Source organism: Borostomias antarcticus (assembly GCF_949987555.1).
Source record: "Borostomias antarcticus genome assembly, chromosome: 17".
Taxonomy (NCBI): domain Eukaryota; kingdom Metazoa; phylum Chordata; class Actinopteri; order Stomiiformes; family Stomiidae; genus Borostomias; species Borostomias antarcticus.
Genome location: NC_140250.1, coordinates 6360870 through 6383676, shown reverse-complemented (window position 1 = coordinate 6383676; position 22807 = coordinate 6360870). Strand labels below are relative to the sequence as shown.

Sequence of the window (22807 nt, the reverse complement as noted above, 5' to 3'; positions counted from 1 at the left end):
ATTCACAGTGCATTAAGGTTATTCATAATGACCCATACAGTACATGATGAGCAGACCATTATCACATACCTTATACAAATCATTAGTAAATAATTTAAAACTGGTTGATTAGTCATTTATAAATGATTCATTAAATGTGAGCAGACCACTATCACATATGTTATAAATTATCGTATAAACCTTTAGAAAATCATTTGAAACATGTTTATATACATAAATAGTTTACTAACATTTATAAATATTGTAATAATGATTTGTATATATTGAACAGGCTATGAACAGATGCTTTATACATGGTTTATTAACAAGGGTTATTATAAAGTGTCATCACAAAAAGTGTTTCTAAATAAGTAGGTCTTAAGACCAGTCTTAAAAGAGCCCAGAGTCTGTGGTGCCCTCAGATTGTCAGGGAGGGCATTCCAAAGGCGGCGGGGCAGTTAAACAAAAGGCCAAGTCTCCCATAGACCGGGGTATGAAGAAGCAGGGTCTCCCATAGACCAGAGCTTAGTCCTGGGGTATGAAGAAGCAGGGTCTCCCATAGACCAGAGCTTAGTCCTGGGGTATGAAGAAGCAGGCTGATATGTAAAGTATGTTCATGTCTCGGGGTCAACCAACCTGTGTGAGTATTTGAGAGATTCAACAGAAGGTCAGCGCCTGAAGCTGACCTGCCCATTTAGTGGCTTTGTCATAGAAAAAAATCAGAATGCCCATGGGCTTTTCTATGAGGATATAGAACAGTAACATCACTATAAACGTACTGTAGAGTAATACTAGATTAGTACAATTGCTGTACAATCTTTTCACAATCTAATCCATCATTGTTCCGGATCTTGGCTTAAAGTTCTCTTATTAATAACCGTCTTCGACCAATCCCAACCAACACCCTGCACAATTTGCATTTAGCCTGCATTTTACCCCAGTTCAAGAGATGTATTTTGGTGTCATACATTTGAGAGTGAGAGAGACTCTCTCTCTCTTCGCTAAAGCATGCCCCCCCCCCCTCCCATATAAATATCTGCATATAATACGCTGTCACTCGACAGGCCAACAACAATATCTGCCTTCCATATGGGGCCAGGATACGGATGTGAGAGGATTGAGGAGGAAATTCCTGTGTTAGACTTATTGTACCTCCATCGCCTCTAACCGCCGCCGCGAGCCACAGCCTGACAAAGCGATGGCCTTTACTCATGATCCTATTATTCTACAGCTACCCCTGGAGGAGTCGGGAACGGGGGTCGCTGGCGTCTCGGCCTGAGCCCCTTCCCCTGATCGTACTGTATCACCTGCTTTCGGCCCGCATGGCCCACTTAGCAGTCATGCACCAGTTGCTGCATGCAAGGCCCGCTCAACAGACCCTTAAAAACACCAATCTCATGATTTATACATTCAAAGATCTATAAATCTTATGACTTCATACTTGATTTGATGTTGTTTTGTTGCATCATGTTCCTATTTTGGATGTGTTTTTTATTCTAATCAGGGCGGCGTTGAAAAAGAGTTTTCTCTCAATTGTCGTCCCTGAATAAATAAAGGTTTCAATTCAGTTCAAAGAGGGGCGGTCAAACAACGCTGTCCAGCACTGGCAATCACAGTCACCACCAACCGAACCCAGCCACCGAACGTACCCAAGTACAACTGCTACAACATGCTGAATGGCATTCGATCATTTTTCCTTGGTTCTCCTCCCCTAATCCACAGGTATCCACATGTTTACAAAGTTAGGGATGTGTCCTAACTACCCATGATGACAGATGACATTTCAGGCTGCTTTTTTAAATTGCTGTATTGACAGTATTCCAATTCCCAGGACCATGCCAAGGTGTGTTCGTCAATCATAAATGTATTGCGTGGGCACTCGTTAACACCCAAAGACGCAAATGCAGAGATGTAAACATTGTTGACTTTTTCATGTCTACATGCAACGGCGAGAAGATGTTTCAGTGAATTGGGGAGAAGTCACAGGAAACATAACTTTGATTAGTATCATTATAAATTAATTTGATTTAATGACATAATCACATCTGCTCCAGTCTCTCTCTCTCTCTCTCTCTCTCTCTCTCTCTCTCTGGGCCTTTAGGGCTATATCTGTCTCAACACTGGCAAAGGTATGCTAGCAGTCAGGCCTCTCAGCACTCAGAGTGAGAGAGATCTCTTTTTCTGTGCTGAAAGGCCAGTCTGCCTGTGTCAGTCTCCTGATCTGGAGTATATCCCCTCCCTGATCTGCTCCTAAAGACGAGGAAGGAGGCATCAAAGCACTTCATCCCAGAGAGGCCGGCCTTAATGCCTCGCAGCTGTTCAATTAACCACGGCGGTGCGGGATTTCACAAATACTTTGTCAGTTTATGAACTTAGCAGAAAATGACAAAAACCTGTGCGGGAATGGGGGAATGCCTTTGCTTCACTGCTGCCTGTCAGGCCTTTGGTTCACTGCTGCCTGTTAGGCCTTTGGTTCATTGCTGCCTGTGAGACCATTGGTTCACTGCTGCCTGTTAGGCTGTAGGTTCACTGCTGCCTGTCAGGCCTTTGGTTCACTGCTGCCTGTCAGGCCTTTGGTTCACTGCTGCCTGTTAGGCTGTCGGTTCACTGCTGCCTGTGAGACAGTTGGTTCATTTTTGCCTGTTAGGCTTTCAGTTCACTGCTGCGGCTCTGCAGTTTGAACAGCCGGATCGCATCAGGATCAGAAGAATGCTTGTGACTTTATATATAGTTTGTGCGTGTGTGTGTGTGTCTGTGTGCGTGTCTTTGACTGCTTGAAGAGGTCTGTGTTTGTAATTATGCGTGTGTGTGTTTGTGTGTTTGTGTGTGTGTGTGTGTGTGTGTGTGTGTGTGTGTGTGTGTGTGTGTGTGTGTGTGTGTGCGTGCATGCGTGGCTGCCTTTGTGCATCTGTTTCGATCTGCATGTGTTTAAGACTATGTTTACACTGTGTGTGTGTGTGTGTGTGACTGCCTTTGTGTGTCTGTTTGTATCTGCGTCTGCTTGTGTGTTTGTGTGTGTGTGTGTGTGTGTGTGTGTGTGTGTGTGTGTCCTGCAGGTTCATCCCTGGGCCCTGGCAGCCCTGCAGTAGAACATGTGGCGCAGGAACCCAGCGCCGGGCGGTGAGGTGTCAGGTCCTGCTGACCTTCTCCCAGACCGTGGCTGACCTGCCCGATTACGAGTGTCTGGACGTCAAGCCCACGGAGCGCCAGCCCTGCTACCGCATGCCCTGCCCCGGGGCGGAGGAGGAGGAGGAGGAGGAGGAGGAGGAAGATGGGCCCCAGAAGAAAGAGGAGCTACATGACTGGGAGGTGGAGGCTTTCACAGAATGCTCCAAAAGCTGTGACGGAGGTGTGTGTCTGCGTGTGTGTGTGCATGTGCGCGTCCTGTGCTTTTATGTGTTCCCACAAACCCTAAGTGAATTGGAGACCCATAGGGTGACACACACACACACACACACACACACACACACAAAGGACGGCGAGCCCTTGGCTGTTGGTCAGTAGCACCGCTTCTGTAGTCAGACAACAAAAAGTTATCTGCCCCATTATCTCCATGAGACCAACGGTCGAAATGTCTCAGAGCCTTTACATGGCTTTATAGATGGCAAATGAGCACCCTTGGTCATCACTGCTTATTTTCACGTCTTGCTGCCAGCACTCTATACTACGCTAACTGCGTAATTCATGAAGACAATTTTGCTGAATCATCATGTCCCTCTGCATATGCCGTCCATCTTCCATTTTGTTGCCATGTAAAGTACCTGTTTGTATAGTGTGTCCTCTCTGTGGTGACGTGGTCGTGTGGTTTCAGGGGTGCAGGAGGCGGTGGTGGTCTGTCTGAACAAGCAGACGAGGGAGGCGGCAGACGAGAACCGGTGTGTGACCTCCCACAGGCCGCCCCGCCTCCTCCGGGCCTGCAACGCCCAGCCATGCCCCCCCAGGTAAGACACCCCCCCCCCCCCTCTACCCAAACACAGACTCAGGCACCGCTGGGGCAGAACAGCTCAGCTCAGGGAGGACCCTAATTGGTGGATCCGCCCTCTGTTTCAGATCGGCTCCAAAATCTAATCAGGTCCAGGGTACCTTGGGTGGAATATATGTACCAAGTATGAATGTCACAGGGTTATTTGTTTTCAAGCTATGGTGCGAACAACATGCCCATCCAGCCACATACTGTACATACCCACCCACATACACACACACACACAGCAGTGAACACTCTACTTGCACGCCTCATGGTGGCACAAGTAATAAGCAGAATCCTCATGACTGGTCAGAGCCTACCCCCTATGTTGTTGTGGATATAGGGAGGAGCAAAATTGCTTTCTTCTCTAACTTTTTTGGGGTGTTTTGAATCGTTATGGCCTTCATCAAGTCCCTCTAATTACCACAACTATAAGCACTTTTCACTGGGTTAACGTGGGTCCTTCTCAATAGTCTCCAGGCTATTGGTGTGGTGGAGTTCACAGAAGTGTTAGTAATTCTAAGAAATTGAGCGCATATAAAATAAGTATTTAAAACTGCAAATAAAATTCTCATTTGAAAAATTTACTGCTTTTAAATGATTTGAACAAAATTTGTATTTTATAATTGTTGAAAACAAACACATTCTATTAGGCTGCTTTCAAAATGAATTGCAAATACTTGGAAATATTGCAGAAGAAAGAGTTTCAAAATAACATTGTTCCAAATACTCTTTTTCAAATGGTCTTTGACCCAGGTCTGTATATCAGCCTAACTCATAGCAACAGCTGAGACTTACAACTTCACAGTGCAATTATGTCTGTAACTAAAATACAATACATAGTGCGTGCGTATATGAAGCACTTTTGGCAGCAATTACAGCAACAAGTCTTCTTGGGTATGACGCTACAAGCTTGGCACACCTATTTTTGGGCAGTTTCTCCCATTCTTCTCTGCAGATCCTGTCAAGCTCCATCAGGTTGGATGGGGAGCGTCGGTGCACAGCCATTTTCAGGTCTCTTCAGAGATGTTCAATCCGGTTCAAGTCTGGGCTCTGTCTGGGTCCCTCAAGAACATTCACAGACTTGTCCCAAAGCCACTCCTTTGTTCTCTTGGCTATTTTTCTTTTGGAAGGTGAATCTTCGACCCAGTGTGAGGTCCAGAGTGCTCTGGAGCAGGTTTTCTTCAAGGATCTCTGTGTACTAAGCTGCATTCATCTTTCCCTCTATCAGGACTAGTCGCCCCGTTCCCGCTGCTGAAAAACATCCCCACATTGATGCTGCCACCACCATGCTTCACTGTAGGGATGGTATCAGCCTGGTGAGGAGTGGTGCTTTGTTTCCTCCTGACCTGACGCTTGGTATTCAGGTGCCGTTTACACGACAACGATCCCTGCATATTTCGTTTACATGACAACGGCGTTTTGCGGGCCTGAATCCGCAAACTTTTGACACCGGGTCCCAGAGTGGAATCTTTTAAAAACGCCACCGTTATTCTCGCCGTGTAAACTGGTAATACGCAATCCTTGCAAAAAAGGTGACAACACGGCCCCACTTCGTGCCTAATAGGCATGCGCGAATAGAAGAATATGAGGTATATAGCCTACTTTACTGCTCACAGCTCAGTGCAGCTAGATAATGAAAGAAAACGAATACATATAGGCTTAGATAATACAAATAAAAGGAGGACAAACAAAATATTAAGCCAATTAATCTAGTGAGTAGTGAGTAAAAGGATTTGTCTCTAATCATGCCAGTCAATTTTACAGCTAGACCTAGGCCTATAACAGCTATATCAATCAATCAATCAAAGCTTTATTTGTATAGCGCATTTCATACCCAGAGGCAACACAATGCGCTTTACAGAGAACAAGGGAGGTGGGTATATGACCCACCCCTACATATTCCAGAGGGAAGAAAAAAAACAGTAATAGGCCTAATGGATTCTGAAGATGTGAGCCCATCATTCTTCCTGCCATAGGGCGGGAACAAAAACATATCAAAGGCAAGTCACCAGCGAGAAAAGAACAAGATTAGAAGGGAAACCTTCAACAGTTAACTGTGGTCACCATAGAGCATCTAATCCAGTTGTGTCATGCTAACCAGCATTTCCTTAATATCGGTGTCGGTCCATGTGTCCGTGAACATTTCAATGTCCCGGACAAACGGGAGAGATTCTGGTCATTTATTTATTAATTCAAAATGAACCTCAGCTCACTTTTGGGTGTCATATCAAAGGGTGTGGACACTTGTGTACATATTATATTTTACATTTGGATGTTTAATAAATTAGCACTAATGTCTAAAAACCTGTTTTCACTTTGTCATTATGGGATATTTTGGTGAAAATGAAGTCAAGCTATTGTAGAATAAGTCTGTAACGTAATAAAATGTGGAGAAGGCGAAAGGGGTGTGCAGACTTTCAGACTTGAATGTGTATATATATATATTAATCTCGTATACATGTTCATGAACATCTACGCATTACATCTCCCCTCCCAGAAAGACGTATCTGAGCCATGAAACAGCAGAGCAGCATGTTGTAAAAGTGTCTGATCTGTAGCAGAATGCTGAGTGGATTTAGCGGTCGGCCACACGTTCAGGTTTACAGTGCGTGCCGCCCGGGTGTTCCAGTGCTCAGACGCTTGTCAGAGAAGCCCGGAGGCCTGCCGCCTGCCCCTGCCTGTTATTCCAGCCCTTGACTTTTGTTTTCAGGCTCAACAAACGCCGTCTTGGGTGTGTTTCTCTTGGCCCACCACCCCCTCCCTCAGGGGCAGCCCCTCCTATATCCAACAACAGTATTTGGAGCCTTTTCCCTGCAAAAGGAATACTACAGGCCGCGATCAGACATGTTTTGAATGTGTTCCTCCGTCCTTCCTCCTGAAGTAATCACTGGTCTTATTTGGAACACAGCTCTATCTCGTTTTTCAATTAAGTTCATTACGCATTACTCTGTTTCTCATTGGTGCGATTACATTGTTTCCTGTAATGCTGGTTTTGACCTCCATGCCCGTCTGTGTGGCTGTACCCGTCTGTGTGGCTGTACCTGTCTGTGTGGCTGTACCCATCTGTGTGGCTGTACCCGTCTGTGTGGCTGTACCCGTCTGTGTGGCTGTGCGCGTGTGTAGGTGGGCGATCGGGGAGTGGAGTTCCTGCTCAGCCACCTGCGGCGTGGGTCTGATGACGCGCTCCGTGGCGTGCGTGCACCGGCCGTCCCGGGACAGCAACCGGACGGAGAGTATCAGGGACGAGGGGTGTCGCGCCCCCAAACCCAGCCCCATCCAGGCCTGCAACCGCTTCGACTGCCCGCCCACGTGGGACCTGCAGGACTGGAGGAAGGTAGGACTTAGACACTGGCATGCAGTGATGGGGAAACTGTACTTCGTAGTTTTTTGACTTGGTTAAATCTGTGGGAACCAGCCCTATAATTTAAAGGTGCTAAAGACAACATGTAGTCATTTAAAAAAAAAAAACTCTAACAAGGCTCCTAAGCCAATAGTACCTGATCACTCCTGACAAAGAGATACCATGTGATACCAACGTTGTAATACTATTGGCTCACAAGCTTTGTTAGAGGTGGGAACCAAACCTCAGACAGAGATAAACACAACATTCATTTCGAACCCGTCAACATTTTTGATGATGATGATGATGGCTCTGAGAAAAATGATGATGTCATAATCAATCATTTTTGGGGGGGAAAGCAATACTTTTATTCCACACCTGTCTAAAAGCTCTGTGGTTGGATGTTTTTTTTATTATTAGATGTTTCAATGGTTCCTCTACATACTGTAAACATGCTACCTATACCACCTTTAAGTGTCCGCGACCATAAGGCCAGGTGCCTCTTGTCCCCCCAGTGTTCCCGTAGCTGTGGAGGAGGGACCCAGAGCAGAGAGGTGGTGTGTAAGCAGAGGCTGGCCGACGGAAGCGTCCTAGAGCTTCCCGACACGTTCTGCCCGACTACCAGCCCTCCTACCCAGCAGCCATGCGGCCAACAGGAGTGTCCGGCTCACTGGGTCGCCACCAACTGGTCACATGTATAAACCTTTACGATTATTCCCTTCCATTTGTTTAAGCCTGAAATTGTGAATATTATATTTGGTGCCATTGGTCCAATACACCAGCTCAGTGGCCTTGTGGTTAAAGTGTCCTCCCTGAGATTGGAAGGTAGGGGGTTTGATCCCCGGCCGAGTCATACTAAGACTATAAAAAATGTTTACCCAATGCCTTTCATCCACTCAGCATCAAGGGTTGGATTGTGATTAAGTCCCTGCGCCATACTAGGATCATGTCCAGGAGGCGTACATCACGCTAAGGAATCAGGAATAGGCTTCTACCCTATGGGCCAATAGGCTTGAGAACCATTGGTTCTCAAAGCTACTTACTTCGAATAGAATGTTTATTTTGCAACATATATGGCACACTTCCTGGTTTTTATACAATTCCTATTGAAAAAAGTGACAAAAATGTTAACACAGCTGACTCATAGCTGTCTTTCATGGCCATGTTTTACAGCAAATTATTGTAGAGTTGCTAAGCACATTGACCATCCATCTGCTGGTGTCGGACAATATGGTTATGTAGAATGCAAAAAATTGAGGTCCGCACTGACAGCTGCTCCAAGGCATATTTATTAGTTGAGGACAAAAAATTTTTCGACCCAAGATGGGTCTTGTTTTACAGCAAACCTGAGTACACATGTACACATGCCTGGCAGCGCGTTTGCCAGGTAGCTGACCTTGTTGATCCTTGTGTCCTTGGCCGCCGTCTCCCAGTGTTCTGTGACTTGCGGCGAGGGCGTCCAGTGGCTGCACGTGGCCTGCAGGAAGCCAGGAGAGGACGGGCAGCACCGGACCGTCGCCCCCGAGGCCTGCGCCTCCGCCCCGGCCCCCCAGACCACCACCGTCCGAGTGTGTTCTCCAGGGCCCTGCGAGAGTAAGGGACCGATTCTATACAGCTCATTCAAAGTGAGAGAAATGTAGCCGGAGGGCAATGTGCTTCCCTTGACCTCCTGAGAGGTTTGGCATAGTATCAGTAATACTTCTATGGTACAAAAAAAAAAAAAACACTTTCACAGATGAACTCTGCTTTACCTGTTTACCACCAGAAGAAGTGGACCATTTTAATTCATAAATGTGCATGGATGGATGGATGCCTAAATGGAATTGACCCCAAAAGCGTTTTTAGTAATAATCTTATTACACTATAGAGAGAATAATTGTGGCAAAGATCTGGGATTTGTGATTTGTGACGACGGAATGGTACTGTACATCTCTTGTATTTAGATATCACTTGACAGAAATGTAATAACCACGAACGAAACTTCAGCAAAGCAAGTCATTTTTCGTCCATAATGTACCTGAAGACATCATCTGACTCAACTGATGGAGGTTTCAGGGACTTGCCATTTGTTTATTACTGCCCAATCAGTAGCGACCGATCTGATTCCAGGCCCAATCAGATTCAAGCCAGACTAGGAGAAACTACAACAACCTAGCAACCGCTCTGCACAAGACAATTGGTCAAATTGGTTTAAAGACATTTTCCTCAAGACAATTGGTCAAATTGGTTTAAATACATTTTCCTCAAGACAATTGGTCACATTGGTTTAAAGAAATTTCCCTCGATGGTAGTCCAGCCAGTAAAAAATATGCAAAAGACACACACAATCCACTGTGCTTGTTAGGCCGGGTGCTGGAAACACAAACTATTGTAGATAAGGAAAAATAGAGTTCCGCACACCAGATGGCTCCCGTTTTTCACCAGATGGCTTCCCGATTTTTTTATTTATTGCGAGTGCAAAAGTAAATCGACGTTTCAAGCACAAAGGCTCTTCCTGAGACAGATAATGAGTCCAGCCAGACCTTTCTCCAGCGCTGACACAGCACAAACGAAGTGTGGAGATACAGCAGCTCTGGCTATGCGAGACTACTGAAGACAATAACAGCTCTCTCCTCTCCTAGAGGCCGCCAGATCAGAGCAGCCGGAGCCTAGCATCCTGGCCCAGAGGAAGGTCTACGTCCAGCTGAGGAAGGAGAAGAAGCTGCACTTCGTGGTGGGCGGCCACGCCTACCTGCTGCCCTGGACCTCCGTGGTCCTCCGCTGCCCGACGCGTCGCTTCCGCAAGGGCCGCGTCCGCTGGCTGAAGGAGGGCAAGCCCCTCCCCGTGCTGCCCCACCTGTCCGTCACGCTCCCGGGCCACGTCCGGATCCAGCAGCTCCGCCCGTCGGACGCCGGCGTCTACACCTGCGTGGCGGGCCCGGCCCGGGAGGACTTTGTGCTGAGGCTCCTCGGCGGCGGTGGCGAGCGGGAGGGCGTGAATGCCCCGGCGGCGGCTGGCGGCAGCGGGAGCGAGGAGGCCCTCCTCGGCCGCTACGACGCCGTCGTCCGGCGCTTGCTCGGCCTACGAGGTTTCACAGCGGCGGACTACGAGGGCGGCGCGGCGCCGGAGCCCTCCGGGCCCGCCGTGCTGGCGGTCGACACCCGCAGGCTGGACGAGGTCACCCGTGACTTCTCGGCGGATCTGGGCGGGGCCCGGGCGGAGCAGGCGCTTGCCCGGCTGCTCGGGGATCGCTACAGCGGCGAGAGTAACGAGTCCATCCTGCACGCGCCGGGGAGACCGGAGACGTCCGCGCCGCCTCCCCTGCGGAAGCACGGGCTCAAGGCCGCCTCGACCGCCCAGACGGCCGGACCCAGGGGCCCTGTGCTGATCCAGAGGCCCAGGAAGGTGGCGGGCTCGACGGCCTCTGCGTTGGTGGTCCACGTGGGGACTCCGGTGGCGCTGCGCGGGCCGGTGGAGAGCGTGGAGCTGAGGTGCGAGGCACGCGGGAGCCCGGAGCCCGCCGTCACCTGGGCCAGGGACGGGAGGGAGCTGCACTACAGCAGCAGGTAATGACAAACTCTCGCCTCAACGCTAGTTCCTGAACTACAGTACATTCACTGAAAAGACCCACTTCATATTCAGTCTCTTAAGTCTCGTTTCAGAATGTCTCTGTCTCTATGGTATTATTCTCTATGGTCTTTTCTCCTATGTTCAGTAACTAGTAGACCTATGACGGATGACCTCCTATGTTCAGTAACTAGTAGACCTATGACTCATGACCTCCTATGTTCAGTAACTAGTAGACCTATGACTCATGACCTCCTATGTTCAGTAACTAGTAGACCTATGACTCATGACCTCCTATGTTCAGTAACTAGTAGACCTATGACTCATGACCTCCTATTTTCAGTAACTAGTAGACATATGACTAATGACCACCTGTGTTCAGTAGCTAGTAGGGATGTGCCCAGACGTCATTATCTGTATCTGTTCAATCAACATAATTATCTGTATTCCTATTTGTATTTGGATAGAAACCGGAAGTGGGCGTGGTTATACCGGAAGTTGCATTAACTCGTATTTTGTAATAACTTAATATTTATTGGCAATGCAATTTTTGAGCATTCAAAGAATCAAATTGGTTTAATATTGGCATATAATTCGTTTTGAAATATATTTCCACATTCGAGTCCGCCCACTAAAGGTTTGTTGATCCTAAATTCAAGTTCTCAATGGAGTACAACAAGGGATAACTCAACTGGGAAGTTATGGAAAACAACTATCAAATACATCAGAGTCGAGACAACAGGAAGCGATCAAAATGGAGTTTGGACATGATTGAAGTGTGCTGCTAAATTTTCAACGCAGTTTTAAAATTTAGCAGATGTGCTACTACAATGCAGGCAGCAGAACCACATATGTAGTAAACATCCACAAGCCACATTTCGTCTCAGACTGAGTGTAGGCTATTTTTTGAAGTTATTGTCTAGTTGACAATAACGTGACGTTATGGCTTAGCCTAAAGCCATGTTTTTTCCCCATAACTTTACTGCAATGGATATAAAGTCTGCTGGTGAAACACGCTTTCAAATCCCTACCTACCAAAACATAATGACCAGATAACTTTATCTGACAACGGGTGAGTCAGATACTGTAAAGCATTGCCAGTGGTCTCATCAGATTAGAGCAGAATCACCTGTGATTCACTCATCAACAATAGGCTAATGCGGATGACGCACGTTTTTTTTCCCCCTCCGAATAATAACAAGTAACTTCCGATAGAAAAAAGATCTGTTCCCAAGGCCTTATCTGTGCCTTTCCGAATAACATATCTGTATTCGGGCGCACCCCTAGTAGCTAGTAGATCTACAGTATGACTCATGACCTCCTATGTTCAGCAGCTTGTAGACGTATGGGTTGTGACTTTCTGTATTCAGTAGCTAGTAGACTTATGGGTCATGACCTCCTGTGTTCAGTAGCTAATAGACCTATGACTCAAGACCTCCTATATTCAGTAGCTACAGTAGTAGACTTATGGGTTGTGACCTCCTGGGTTCAGTGGCTAGTAGATTTATGGGATTTATGGGTTAGACTTATGGGCCGTGACCTCCTGGGTTCAGTGGCTAGTAGACTTATGGGTCATGACCTCCTGTGTTTAGTAGCTAGCAGACTTATGGGTTGTGACATTCGGTGTTCAGTAGCTAGTAGACTTATGGGTTGTGACTTTCGGTGTTCAGTATCTAGTAGCAGGCTACTATTTGTGTGCTGTGGTGGGTTCAGTGTGTTGTGTTGTTGTGTGCTGTGGTGGGTTCAGTGTGTTGTGTTGTTGTGTGTGACGGCAGAGTAGACCTGCGGGCAGACGGCTCTCTGAGGATCCTGTCTCCAGGAGATGCCGACTCAGGGATCTACACCTGCACCGCCCGCAACCACCACGGCTCCGCCTCCCTGTCCACCAGGCTGCACGTCACAGGTCACACACACACACACACCAGGGAATAGACCGTAAAATCAACTGTTATACAGTATGTGTATGTATTTGTATTTGGATATTTTCAAATCACCAACTGCCACCACTCTTCCAATCAATCATTTTAATGGGACAATGAATACATATGAATAAGTATTTGGGTGATGAATAAAACTCGTCACTCCTTCTACAGTTTGTAAGCTACACAGACATATTATATATCAAAATGCTCATCTGGTTCCCAGGATTCCTATGGTGTAAACATCTAAGCTGTGACACTTTTTGAGATAGAGCTCCTCATATAGAATGAATGGTGGTACTTGGGAGAGGAAAGTGAGGAAAACCATGCTCCTCTGTGGAATGTTGAGAACACTCTAGCAGCAGTTTGTCATTTCAAATCCATACTCTTTTTTTGTTTCATTTAAAAGTTGACTGCTTTTTACTACAAGAGACATTCACTGAGAATCATGTCTTATTCATAAATCTTCTGTGAGTGAACTCGCACCGCTTACTTCACCACCAGGATGTGATTTTACACGATAACTTTGACAGCCCTATTTGTAGTGGAGCGTTAGGGTTAAATGGTAGTCTTGTTTCAAGTGTGCGTTTTAAAGAGCTTTCTTCACTTCCTTCCTTTCTATATCTTGGTTGAGACTTATAGGGATAGACACACACACAGATAGACATTCTCTCTCTCTCTCTCTCTTCTCACACACACACACACACACACACACACACACACACCCTGGAGGCCAGTCTAGCTCAGCGGTGGAGAATGGCTAGAGCACATGGCTCTGTAGGGGTCACCTCCGAGCCTTGTCTCTCCCTCTCTCTCTCTCCCGCTTTACCTCTCTTTTCCACACTCTCTCACTCTCTCTCCTTCTCTCTCTCTCTCTCCCCCCCCTCTTTCTCTCCCTCTCTCTCTCTCTCTCTATCCTTGTTTGTATCTCCGGTACTCCCTCTAGTGTGCATGGAGGCACTAGCTTCTTGAGAAGCCAACAGAATGCAGCAGCCGCTGTCAGTTTCCTGCAGCACCACCGGCCCTCTCTCCCTCCTCATATGACATGAATTACAGACTCCAGGCAGAGTTTCAGAGCAGATTACGCGGGTGTGCCCGCTTGACTAATCTAAATGAGGGGGATAAGGAGGTTTAACGTGTTGAAAATGGTCCAAAGCTGCATTTTCAGAACCTTTGAAGTCCGGCCTAGTCAAACGACCATGTATCTTGGGTTCACTTCACTAGAGAGACACTTCACAAGTGCACACCCAACTACAACCCTCCCCCAGGTCAAACTTAACATAAAATAATGTGTGACAAAAGCAAGTGTGTGAAATATTGAAAATGCATTCTGCCTGTTAACAGGGTAGTTGAATACATATTTTCTCCTTGGGGATTAATACAGTATCAATTTAGTATGGTTTTTAACTGCGAACACCAGCTCTCACTCTGTCGGTTGGTCGGTCGGTCCACACACATGTAGAAGTGCAGCGCTGCTGTCCACACGCCACAGCGGCACCACAGCTGCTACTAATCCACTAATTAGAAAAGAGAGGAGAAGATTCTGCTAGATTGAACATGCTTATCCTACTCAGCTTGTACAGTAAGTGGCCGCAGCTATTGCGCATCCGTGCCTATTCATGATGTACCCTGGTGGTGTGTTGTTTATAGATGAGAGAGGAAGTAACTGTTCTCAGGGCAACAGTGTAGCAGAGAACAGCTCACCCTGTCCAGAGAGGAGCAACAGCAGCCGGTCACCAGACTTCTGCGCTGGACAAGCCTGCCCCCTCAGGTAGCACATCGCCACTGCACGTGCATTACAGCGCAATAGATTAGAATACCACTTACATTTATATTACAGCAAAAATCTAAATAAATGTAGCATAAATGTACCGCCACAAACAACACCAGAGAGCGTTTCATTGTACATGGAACATGTGTCTCGAATCCCGATTTCAACCGTGACTGACTGATCCGGTCGTCTTCCCTCTCTCCCCCTCTCTCTCTCTGTGGTGGTCAGGTGGCTGGCGTCCCCGTGGTCGCCGTGCTCGGCCAGCTGCGGCGGCGCCCTGCAGAGGCGGGAGGTGCGCTGCCTGGGCGGCCCGGAGGAGGAGGAGGAGGAGGGCGGGGCCGGCGAGGTGGACGGGCGGCGGTGCGAGGCGGAGGGCGCCGGCAGGAGGCCCCCTGACACCCGCGCCTGTAACACTCTGCCCTGCGTCCGCTGGGCGGCCTCCGCCTGGGGCCCGGTGAGACACGCCCCTCTGCGGCAGCGACTCGTTGCGGCGTGTCTTATCGTGAACGAGAGCGTTAAGAAAATTACAAAAAGAAAGGACAGTGGCTTTAAAAGTGCAGAAACAGATAAGCGCAAATCCACAAAAACTGGGCTGCTGAATAAATGTTTGGCACACTTGGCAGACTAGAGACATGTGGCAAATAATAATTGTGTGGACATTATGATGAATATGTTTTTGAACTGTCAGTATCACCCAGCTCAGTTCTCCTTTCACAGTCACACTCCTTTCAATATTTTCTTATCAAGAGTGCAGACCTGGCCCATGTAGAACATCAGGCCGGCTCAATCACACTGCTGTTTTTCCTCCATCTGACTCTGACTGAAAAAATGTGAACCTAAACTATTCTATATAGGTACCTTAATGACTGTACTTTATACTGTGCTTTAATAACTTTAAACTCTCTGTGTTCTAGTGTCAAGACCACTGTATTGGTCATCGTCTGTCCAGCCAGCACCGACATGTCTCCTGTCAGGACCTGAACTCCACCAGACTCCCCCACAGGATGTGCAGCGCCCTCCATAGGCAAGGCCAGACCTAGCATTCATACAACGCAACAGGTCATGCAATATGCGCTGATAGATACAAAGTTCAACGCGCATCAGTTGACATGTGCTGGTATTTGACTAATTTAACAGGGTTCCACATGACTCGTGACAGTGTCATGGGATCTGCTGTAGTGAATAGAAGTAATGTCTGGAACACACACAACAGAACTGTTGAACTATTGATTGCCGTGTAATTTCAGTGACTACCACACTGGGTGAACGTTTTGCTTTTATCCACACAGCCCTCATAATACATGCGTCTAATATACCAATCTATATATTGTTATATATATAAACATTAAACAAAGTTTGGAAATGTGTGTTTGGTAGATGTTGTAACAATGCTTCTATGCAATAAATAGCAACAGCAGAATAAGCTGTTTGGCATTGGCAGAGAAGATTTGTCACATTTTTCATGGGGGGGGTACCCTACATACTCATAGGCTTTCCAACAGTATAAAATGTATTGCCAAGAAGCAGTGTTACAACAGAGCATCTACCAAACACGAATTTCCAAACTTTATGTTTTATGTTATATTACACAGTTCTCTGAAACTGTTCTGGTTGGATAATCGCACATTCTACCGGTCAATTATTTCTCAATAATTGACCGACGTCAAGTGCAACCGAACAATATTGACTGTCGCTAAGGGCAACACATTACATGTCTATGGGTGACAGTTGAAAGTTGTCTGAAAGTTGCTGAACATTCTAAACCATTAATAATGGTTTTAGCTGTTGTACTGTATGTGAACCCATTCTCATCAAGCCAATCTCTAAAAACGCCTATTGCCCAAGCACATGAAACCATTTTGCCTGCAAAAATAAAAAGTGTAGTCGTATTAGTAGCCGTGTAATAAGTGGGATAACGTATTTCCAGACGGTCATTATCGGAAAATAAGAGCCCTTCACTGCGATACAAAATCAAACGCGCTGTTGGGCTCTTCTTTTTCGATAATGCCCGGCTGGCCTGACGTTATCCCTTACATATTTGTTGGTGTGTGTTATATGCACAGGCCCAGCTCACACAGGAACTGCACCAAGGACTCGTGTGCCCTGCAGTGGCGCATGGGGCCCTGGACACAGTGCACCGCCTCCTGTGGTCGCCATGGCTTTCAGTCGCGCCATGTGACCTGCGCCCACAAGGGCAGCGGCAAACCCGCCCACGAGCACCACTGCACCTGGAGGCCCCGCCCCCCCAGCTGGCAACGATGTAATATCATGTCCTGTGGAAGAGGTGTGTTATGGGTCCAAGTGTTCTTGCTGAATCACTGTCTAATGTGCCGATTAATTTTCCCTACGATTAAAAAGGATGCGGAAAAGTGTTGATAAATCAACAAATCGAATCAAACTTTATTTGTATAACGCATTTCATACACAGAGGCAACACAATGCACTTTATTGTTGTTGTGTATATTGCTGCAACAAAGGGATCAGGGATCTTATGTATCCCTGAGGGGAAATTCCTTTGTTGCAGCAATACATCCATCTATCTATCTATCTATCTATCTATCTGCCTGCCTGTCTGTCTGCCTGTGTCATCCCTCTTATAATGAAGAATGATCATCAACAATGATCTCACCCCTCTTATAATGAAGAAGGATCATGAACGGAGCCTGCATTGAAAGGGTGTTGCTCTCTGTCTCTCAGCAGGCGAGTGTCAGGACAGCACGCGCTACTGTGAGAAGGTCCGGCAGCTGGACCTCTGCCCGCTGCCCCAGTTCAAGATGCGCTGCTGTCGCTCCTGCAGGGACACCTGAGTCAGGACGTACGAGAGAAGGGACAGGTCCACGGACTCAGACCCAGAGACCGCTTCCCCACCCCAGAACCGTCCTATGAGAAGCAGCCACGGCGAGGGGGAGGGAAACACGATTTGAGGATGCGGAAGCTCTCTCCAAATGTGGATGACCGGCGTCCATTCTCTTCCATTCAGCCGGGGAACCGTGGAAGGGAGCGGAACAAAAGATTTGCGTGAGGGGGCGTCACTGTTGATTCAAACCTTATGAAGGCTTTGGTTTTGTTAAGTTTTATCATTGTTAAACCTGTAGATCCTGACATGCTTTTCCAGGAGGATGGAAAAGTGATGACGCACAATCCCATTGTGTATAACAGAGAAGAAGTGGCTCCCTTGTAACCAATCATAAGCCAGAACTCCCAGGTGTGTAGAGTCACTAGGTAGCTCTATAGACAGACTCTGTGCAGACCATTAGTCAGCAGTTTTTGTTTTTACCACTGGATACTGTAAGTTATATGTTCTCGTTGAAAATACCTAGTTCCCTTTCCTCAAGTTTTCAGCCCAACAGTCTAGCAAGCTTTGATACTCAGAAAATGTTGGTGAAATATTTTTTGGGCCGATGACAGCAATTTAGCCTGCATCTGAAGCCTAATGTTGCCATTATATTATTCCGAAATTATGTGGTGAATTCCACACAACTCTGTGGCGGCTGGTCAATATGGCAAAACACCCCACAGACATCTGGAAGAGTGTCTCTAAAAAGAAAGCTCTTCATACTGATGCCTTTGTTACCCTCTACAAACGTGACTTAAGAACATATGTTTGCTGCCTAGATTGCACTAAGATGGTTGGCTTTCTCTGATGGTGAATTCATGTTATGGTCTGTGTCAACATGGATGGACTGACACAAATACAGACACAATACCATTTTTTGCACTCAGTACTTCTGTCTGTGTTAAGAACATACTTGATGAGGTTTTGCCTTGTTTGTATTTTACCATGGTTAAGATGTTTGGGGTATTATAAAGTTTGTGTCAGAGTTGTGATGATGTTTTTTTATAACATGTAACCACTTTGTAATGCCTTGCAGTAACAAATGCAAGGTAAAGTTGTCTACATAACAGGTTATTATTACTTAACGTTGAGGAAATGCAGTTCTTTGCCACACACATTTTAAGATTGTAACTTTCGCTTATGTTTTATCATCATCCGAGGCTCTGTTAGTGAAAACAATGTTATATCCTGATTAGTCTTTCCTTTAAACACAGTTACATTTTGCTCCCCAGAGGCATTTTTCATATGATATCCTTGGTTATTTTTTGCCAAGCAAGCTAAATCAAGCATATCTTCAGGAATTGGAATAAATATAATATTATTGGCCTAGACTTGGTTTTGATGTGCACCAAGGACTAGTTTGTCGATCAAAGGCTGAAAGCCTCGTGGACGGTGCTTGAGGATGAGCCCAGTTACATTATTAAAACGCTGGAAAAACAAGTGTTTCTGAGGGAACCAGACACGGCTAATTGAATGTTCCCACTGTCAATGAGATAAGCAGTTGTGTTGCCAGGAGTTTGGTCTAACTCTCCAGTTCTGTAGATATTTGTTTATGATCCTGTAAGTTTGACCTATTTATTGTCTTTTTTCTTATGAAAATGTAATTGTTGTGTAAATGATTAAAGGTGTTGGTTTTGAGTGTTTTTTGTGTAGCAGTGGTGGTTTGGAACAGCGCTCGTGTGACGAGTAGCCCCGACAGCAACAGAAAAGCCCAGGTCCTGTGCAGACGTGGGTCAGCGGTTTGATCCCCCGCATGGACCCACCCGTTACATTTTCCACAGAGACGGTATCATCTGTCACCGCGCGACATGTGGGCCTCCCTTAAAGCTTCTGTTTCACTGGCCAGACCTGGCCAATCAATAGACATTCAGTCAATTACATTCCTCTTATGTAAGATGGATGTTGATTAAAACGCACAATAGAACAGATACCAGGAAAACCTCAAGATTTACATGGGTGTTCTTGTTTGTTTTTGATTTTTAAAAATCTAATAAATGTACTTACTAAAACTATTCAAGGAATCAGCATGTGGAAGCTTCCTGCAGAGAAAGGGTTAAGAGCCAATGTGATTATCCCCATCTTGTGATCTACAGCTGTGCATAGAGCGCCTTTTATGTGCAGAGAGCAGCCAATGCACAGAGGACAGCCCAGAGAGAACAAGCCTGCATTTTGGTGAGTTGGGTCAAACCAAATGGCTTTTTAAGTATATACAGTTTTTAGAAGTAGGCTACTGTTAGTGTTGGATCTGTTGCTCTTGAGTGTTATGCTGTGTCTCTGACGGAATCTGTGGAGCAGCTGTTTGTTTTTTTTGCCTTTGTGGTTTTACTGTATGAATAAGCGGGAAAGAATAGGCATCAGAAGCGATCCTTGAGTGTTTTTCCAACAGCGAGATCCCTTGATGAGAACGGTGAAGCTCGATCAGCCCATGACACACAAACGAGCGACTGGGTTCTGCATACGTGCGGTGGGAAGGCGTTGTTCTGGGTTTCTCTAAGTCAGCGGGTCATTCACCCATTAGCCGAGCTCCCAGACACACAGCTGTGTTGTTCAGTGCAGCCTAGCCCTAATGCATGAAACCCTTCCTGGCCTGGCATGCTGATGAAGACCATGCAACAATGTCATAGCATATTCAAATTTGCACAAATATGCCATATACAGTACAACGCCAACGCCCTAACTGCCAAACAAAAATATAATTCAAAACAGGGCACTTATGCACGCCTACTTTATTTTATTCATTGTATTTTTTATCAGAGTAAACCCAATCCTCCCTCAGTAACAGCATCCATTGTTTTTTAAAGGGTGGATATTGCCATGAATCTCCTAGTAGTTGGGGTCAGTGGTGGTGAGGAGCCGGGTTCTTGGCGGCTGTAGCTCGGACCTCGTCGTCATGGACTATTCGGACCCTGTCCCCGATCCAGGCCCGGTGGGACCAGGCCTCCTGGCTCTGGGGCTGAAACGGCTGTCCTTCGCCTACCGGGGGCTGCTGGAGATCCCCTATGAAGTCATCCTAGCCCAGCGTGACACCCTGGAGGTGCTGGACCTGAGTTACAACCTGCTAGAGGAGTATCCTTCTGTTACTGTACCTGCTCCGAGGGGTAGCGCATCCGAGCACACGCACAGACACACTCTACGCACAAGTGACCTTCAACCTCTTCGAACCACCTGAGGCCACATTCAGATTCCTTATCTACCGAGAGCTGAGGATTTCTTCCTTTTATCTGCATTGATCATTACCTGCACTTAGAGACTATGTAAATTGCCCCAGAACTCTTTCTTTCTCTCTCTCTCTCTTACACACACACACACACACACTCAGACACGCTTCACTGGCCAAACTGCCGTTAAAGCGTTTCTCCTTAACTCAGACGTTAACGGAGCCCAGCTCTGCTGGGGGAGATGGAGAAGCTGAGCACTCTTATCCTGGACTGCAACAACTTCTCGTCCCACGTCAAGTTCCCCTACATGCCCAGGATCACCACCGTGTGGATCAACAAGAACAAGATCAGCAACCTGCCCATCTTTGTGGACGAGATCCGCCGAAAGTTCCCCAACATCAAGTGAGACTGTTATCTTCAGTTTTAATAAAGATTCGCTGAACGTCTGAGGAGGCTAGTGGTAGTGGCTAGTTCCCATAAACACAGCGACCCGTCAAACCCTAACCTGAACCTGAAACCTAACTCTAAACTTAACCCTAAACGGTCTCCATGTTTATGGGAACAAACCTTTACCCTGACGCCATGTGCTCTGAAAGAGGGGGGTTTGTTTCCTGGTGATATTTTTGACACAGTGATGTGATCTGACCTCTGACCTTACAATGTTTCTGTTTCATGAAGGATTCTGAGTATGATGAACAATGAGGCAGCGCCCAGCTACTTCAATGGAGGGAGCTTGACCCAGTACATAGACTACAGGTAAGCACCAGTACATAGACTACAGGTAAGCACCAATACATAGACTACAGGTAAGCACCAGTACATAGACTACAGGTAAGCACCAATACATAGACTACAGGTAAGCACCAGTACATAGACTACAGGTAAGCACAGTACGTAGACAACAGGTAAGCATTAGTACATAAACTACAGGTAAGCACCAGTACATAGACTACCGGTTAGCACCAGTATACCGTTATTTGCCATTCCAACGTGTTCGGTCGGAAGGAAGATAGCCTATGATGGTGGAATATACCTTGATGTTGAGACTTTAACTGAAAGTAACTGTTTGTGGTGAAATCTTAAACAGTGTTGAAAATAGGGTTTCTGCAATCCCTGGCGGTGGTTTCTTTGAATTGGGATTATCATTATTCCCCTCGAAATGTGCAACTTGCTGACCAAGATGTCCGTTCTTCTGGCCACCCAGACAGTATGTGATCAGCCAGGTGCCGGGCCTGGAGATCCTCGACGACACCGAGGTCCGAGAGAAGGAGAGAGCCCAGGCGAGGAAAACCTACAAGGTACAGAGGACCAGGGAAGGAAGCAAACGACGGCGTCGCGAGTTCCAGCAGTGAACGTTCCAGAATGGCCCTCATGAAACACCAGCGCTGTCGTCCTCCCTCACCCACGACCACGTATCGCCTCATTATACGTACAGCTGTGGAATGAAATGCTGAGTCACGCATGTCGTGATGGAGGTCCACGTTCTCCCAGTGCCCTTCTAGTTGTGAATGAATTCTCAGAAGGCTAAAACTACTCTCAAACACGTGGTAACACAAGGGTGAATACTGGTAAAGTGGGACAGTTACGCTTCACTGTTTGTACAGTATCTTTATATTCCATTACTGAACATCAACACTGAGCTCATCATAAGTAAGTATGAGATTAATATATATATACATATATATGTGTGTGTGTAGGTTATGTGTCTATGACATCACTTCTGGGGCGAGGCACACCATATTTAACAAGCTTGTGGTGAACCGCGATGGTAGGTTGTACTGTAAAAGGACAGCGTTCTGAGATGAATAATGTTAAGGTTATACAAAATAAAACATAACTGATGGATAGTTTGTAATTGTTATATATTTTGTTATGGGATTTAATGATGAATAAGAATGTAAAAACAAAACAAAAAATGTTTATATGAATTATTTGTATGTGATTTTGACACAGTTCCAGTGTGTTACTGGCAAATGGACAACCATTCAAGTCATTCTAATGGGGGTATTGAGTTCCATTTTTATGTTTCCCTCATAAATGTAGCTAATTTACAGACAAAATAACCAGCTTTACACTATGTTCAGCCCTTTGATTATTTTTATTTTTTTTTACTTAAAAGGCCCAAAAAAGAAAAAAAAATATTAGGCCTAGCCTACAGTATGTCAACTCTGTGAGATACAGTAAATATTGTGTAAATGAACAAATAATGACCATGAATGTTTGATTCTGGTGTTACTTTACCAGACTGTACAATACAATACCTCTTTTTCTCATCTATTGAATGTTCCAT

General features: G+C 46.2%; 2 protein-coding genes across 2 annotated transcripts in view; both read left to right on the top strand.

Moving 5' to 3' along the window:
- LOC311320244 (ADAMTS-like protein 1) overlaps positions 1–19002 on the top strand; it is a gene marked incomplete at its 5' end in the record, with an annotated part of 119693 nt that extends 100691 nt beyond the window's left edge. Inside the window, 12 exons of the mRNA XM_084451977.1 lie at positions 3036–3328; positions 3791–3920; positions 7070–7280; positions 7802–7981; positions 8720–8879; positions 9908–10832; positions 12609–12736; positions 14403–14523; positions 14752–14977; positions 15438–15547; positions 16587–16807; positions 17221–19002. Of these exons, the coding sequence (XP_084308103.1) occupies positions 3036–3328; positions 3791–3920; positions 7070–7280; positions 7802–7981; positions 8720–8879; positions 9908–10832; positions 12609–12736; positions 14403–14523; positions 14752–14977; positions 15438–15547; positions 16587–16807; positions 17221–17330 (2815 nt within the window). The 3' untranslated portion in view covers positions 17331–19002. The remainder of the gene's footprint in view (positions 1–3035; positions 3329–3790; positions 3921–7069; positions 7281–7801; positions 7982–8719; positions 8880–9907; positions 10833–12608; positions 12737–14402; positions 14524–14751; positions 14978–15437; positions 15548–16586; positions 16808–17220) is intronic.
- A 1247-nt stretch (positions 19003–20249) lies between these two features.
- LOC311320243 (leucine-rich melanocyte differentiation-associated protein) lies at positions 20250–21869 on the top strand (the record flags this gene model as incomplete). The annotated part of the gene is made up of 4 exons (XM_084451976.1): positions 20250–20425; positions 20740–20919; positions 21196–21273; positions 21722–21869. 4 exons carry the CDS (start codon positions 20250–20252, stop codon positions 21867–21869), a joined length of 582 nt encoding a protein of 193 aa, XP_084308102.1.
- Positions 21870–22807: the final 938 nt, after the last annotated feature.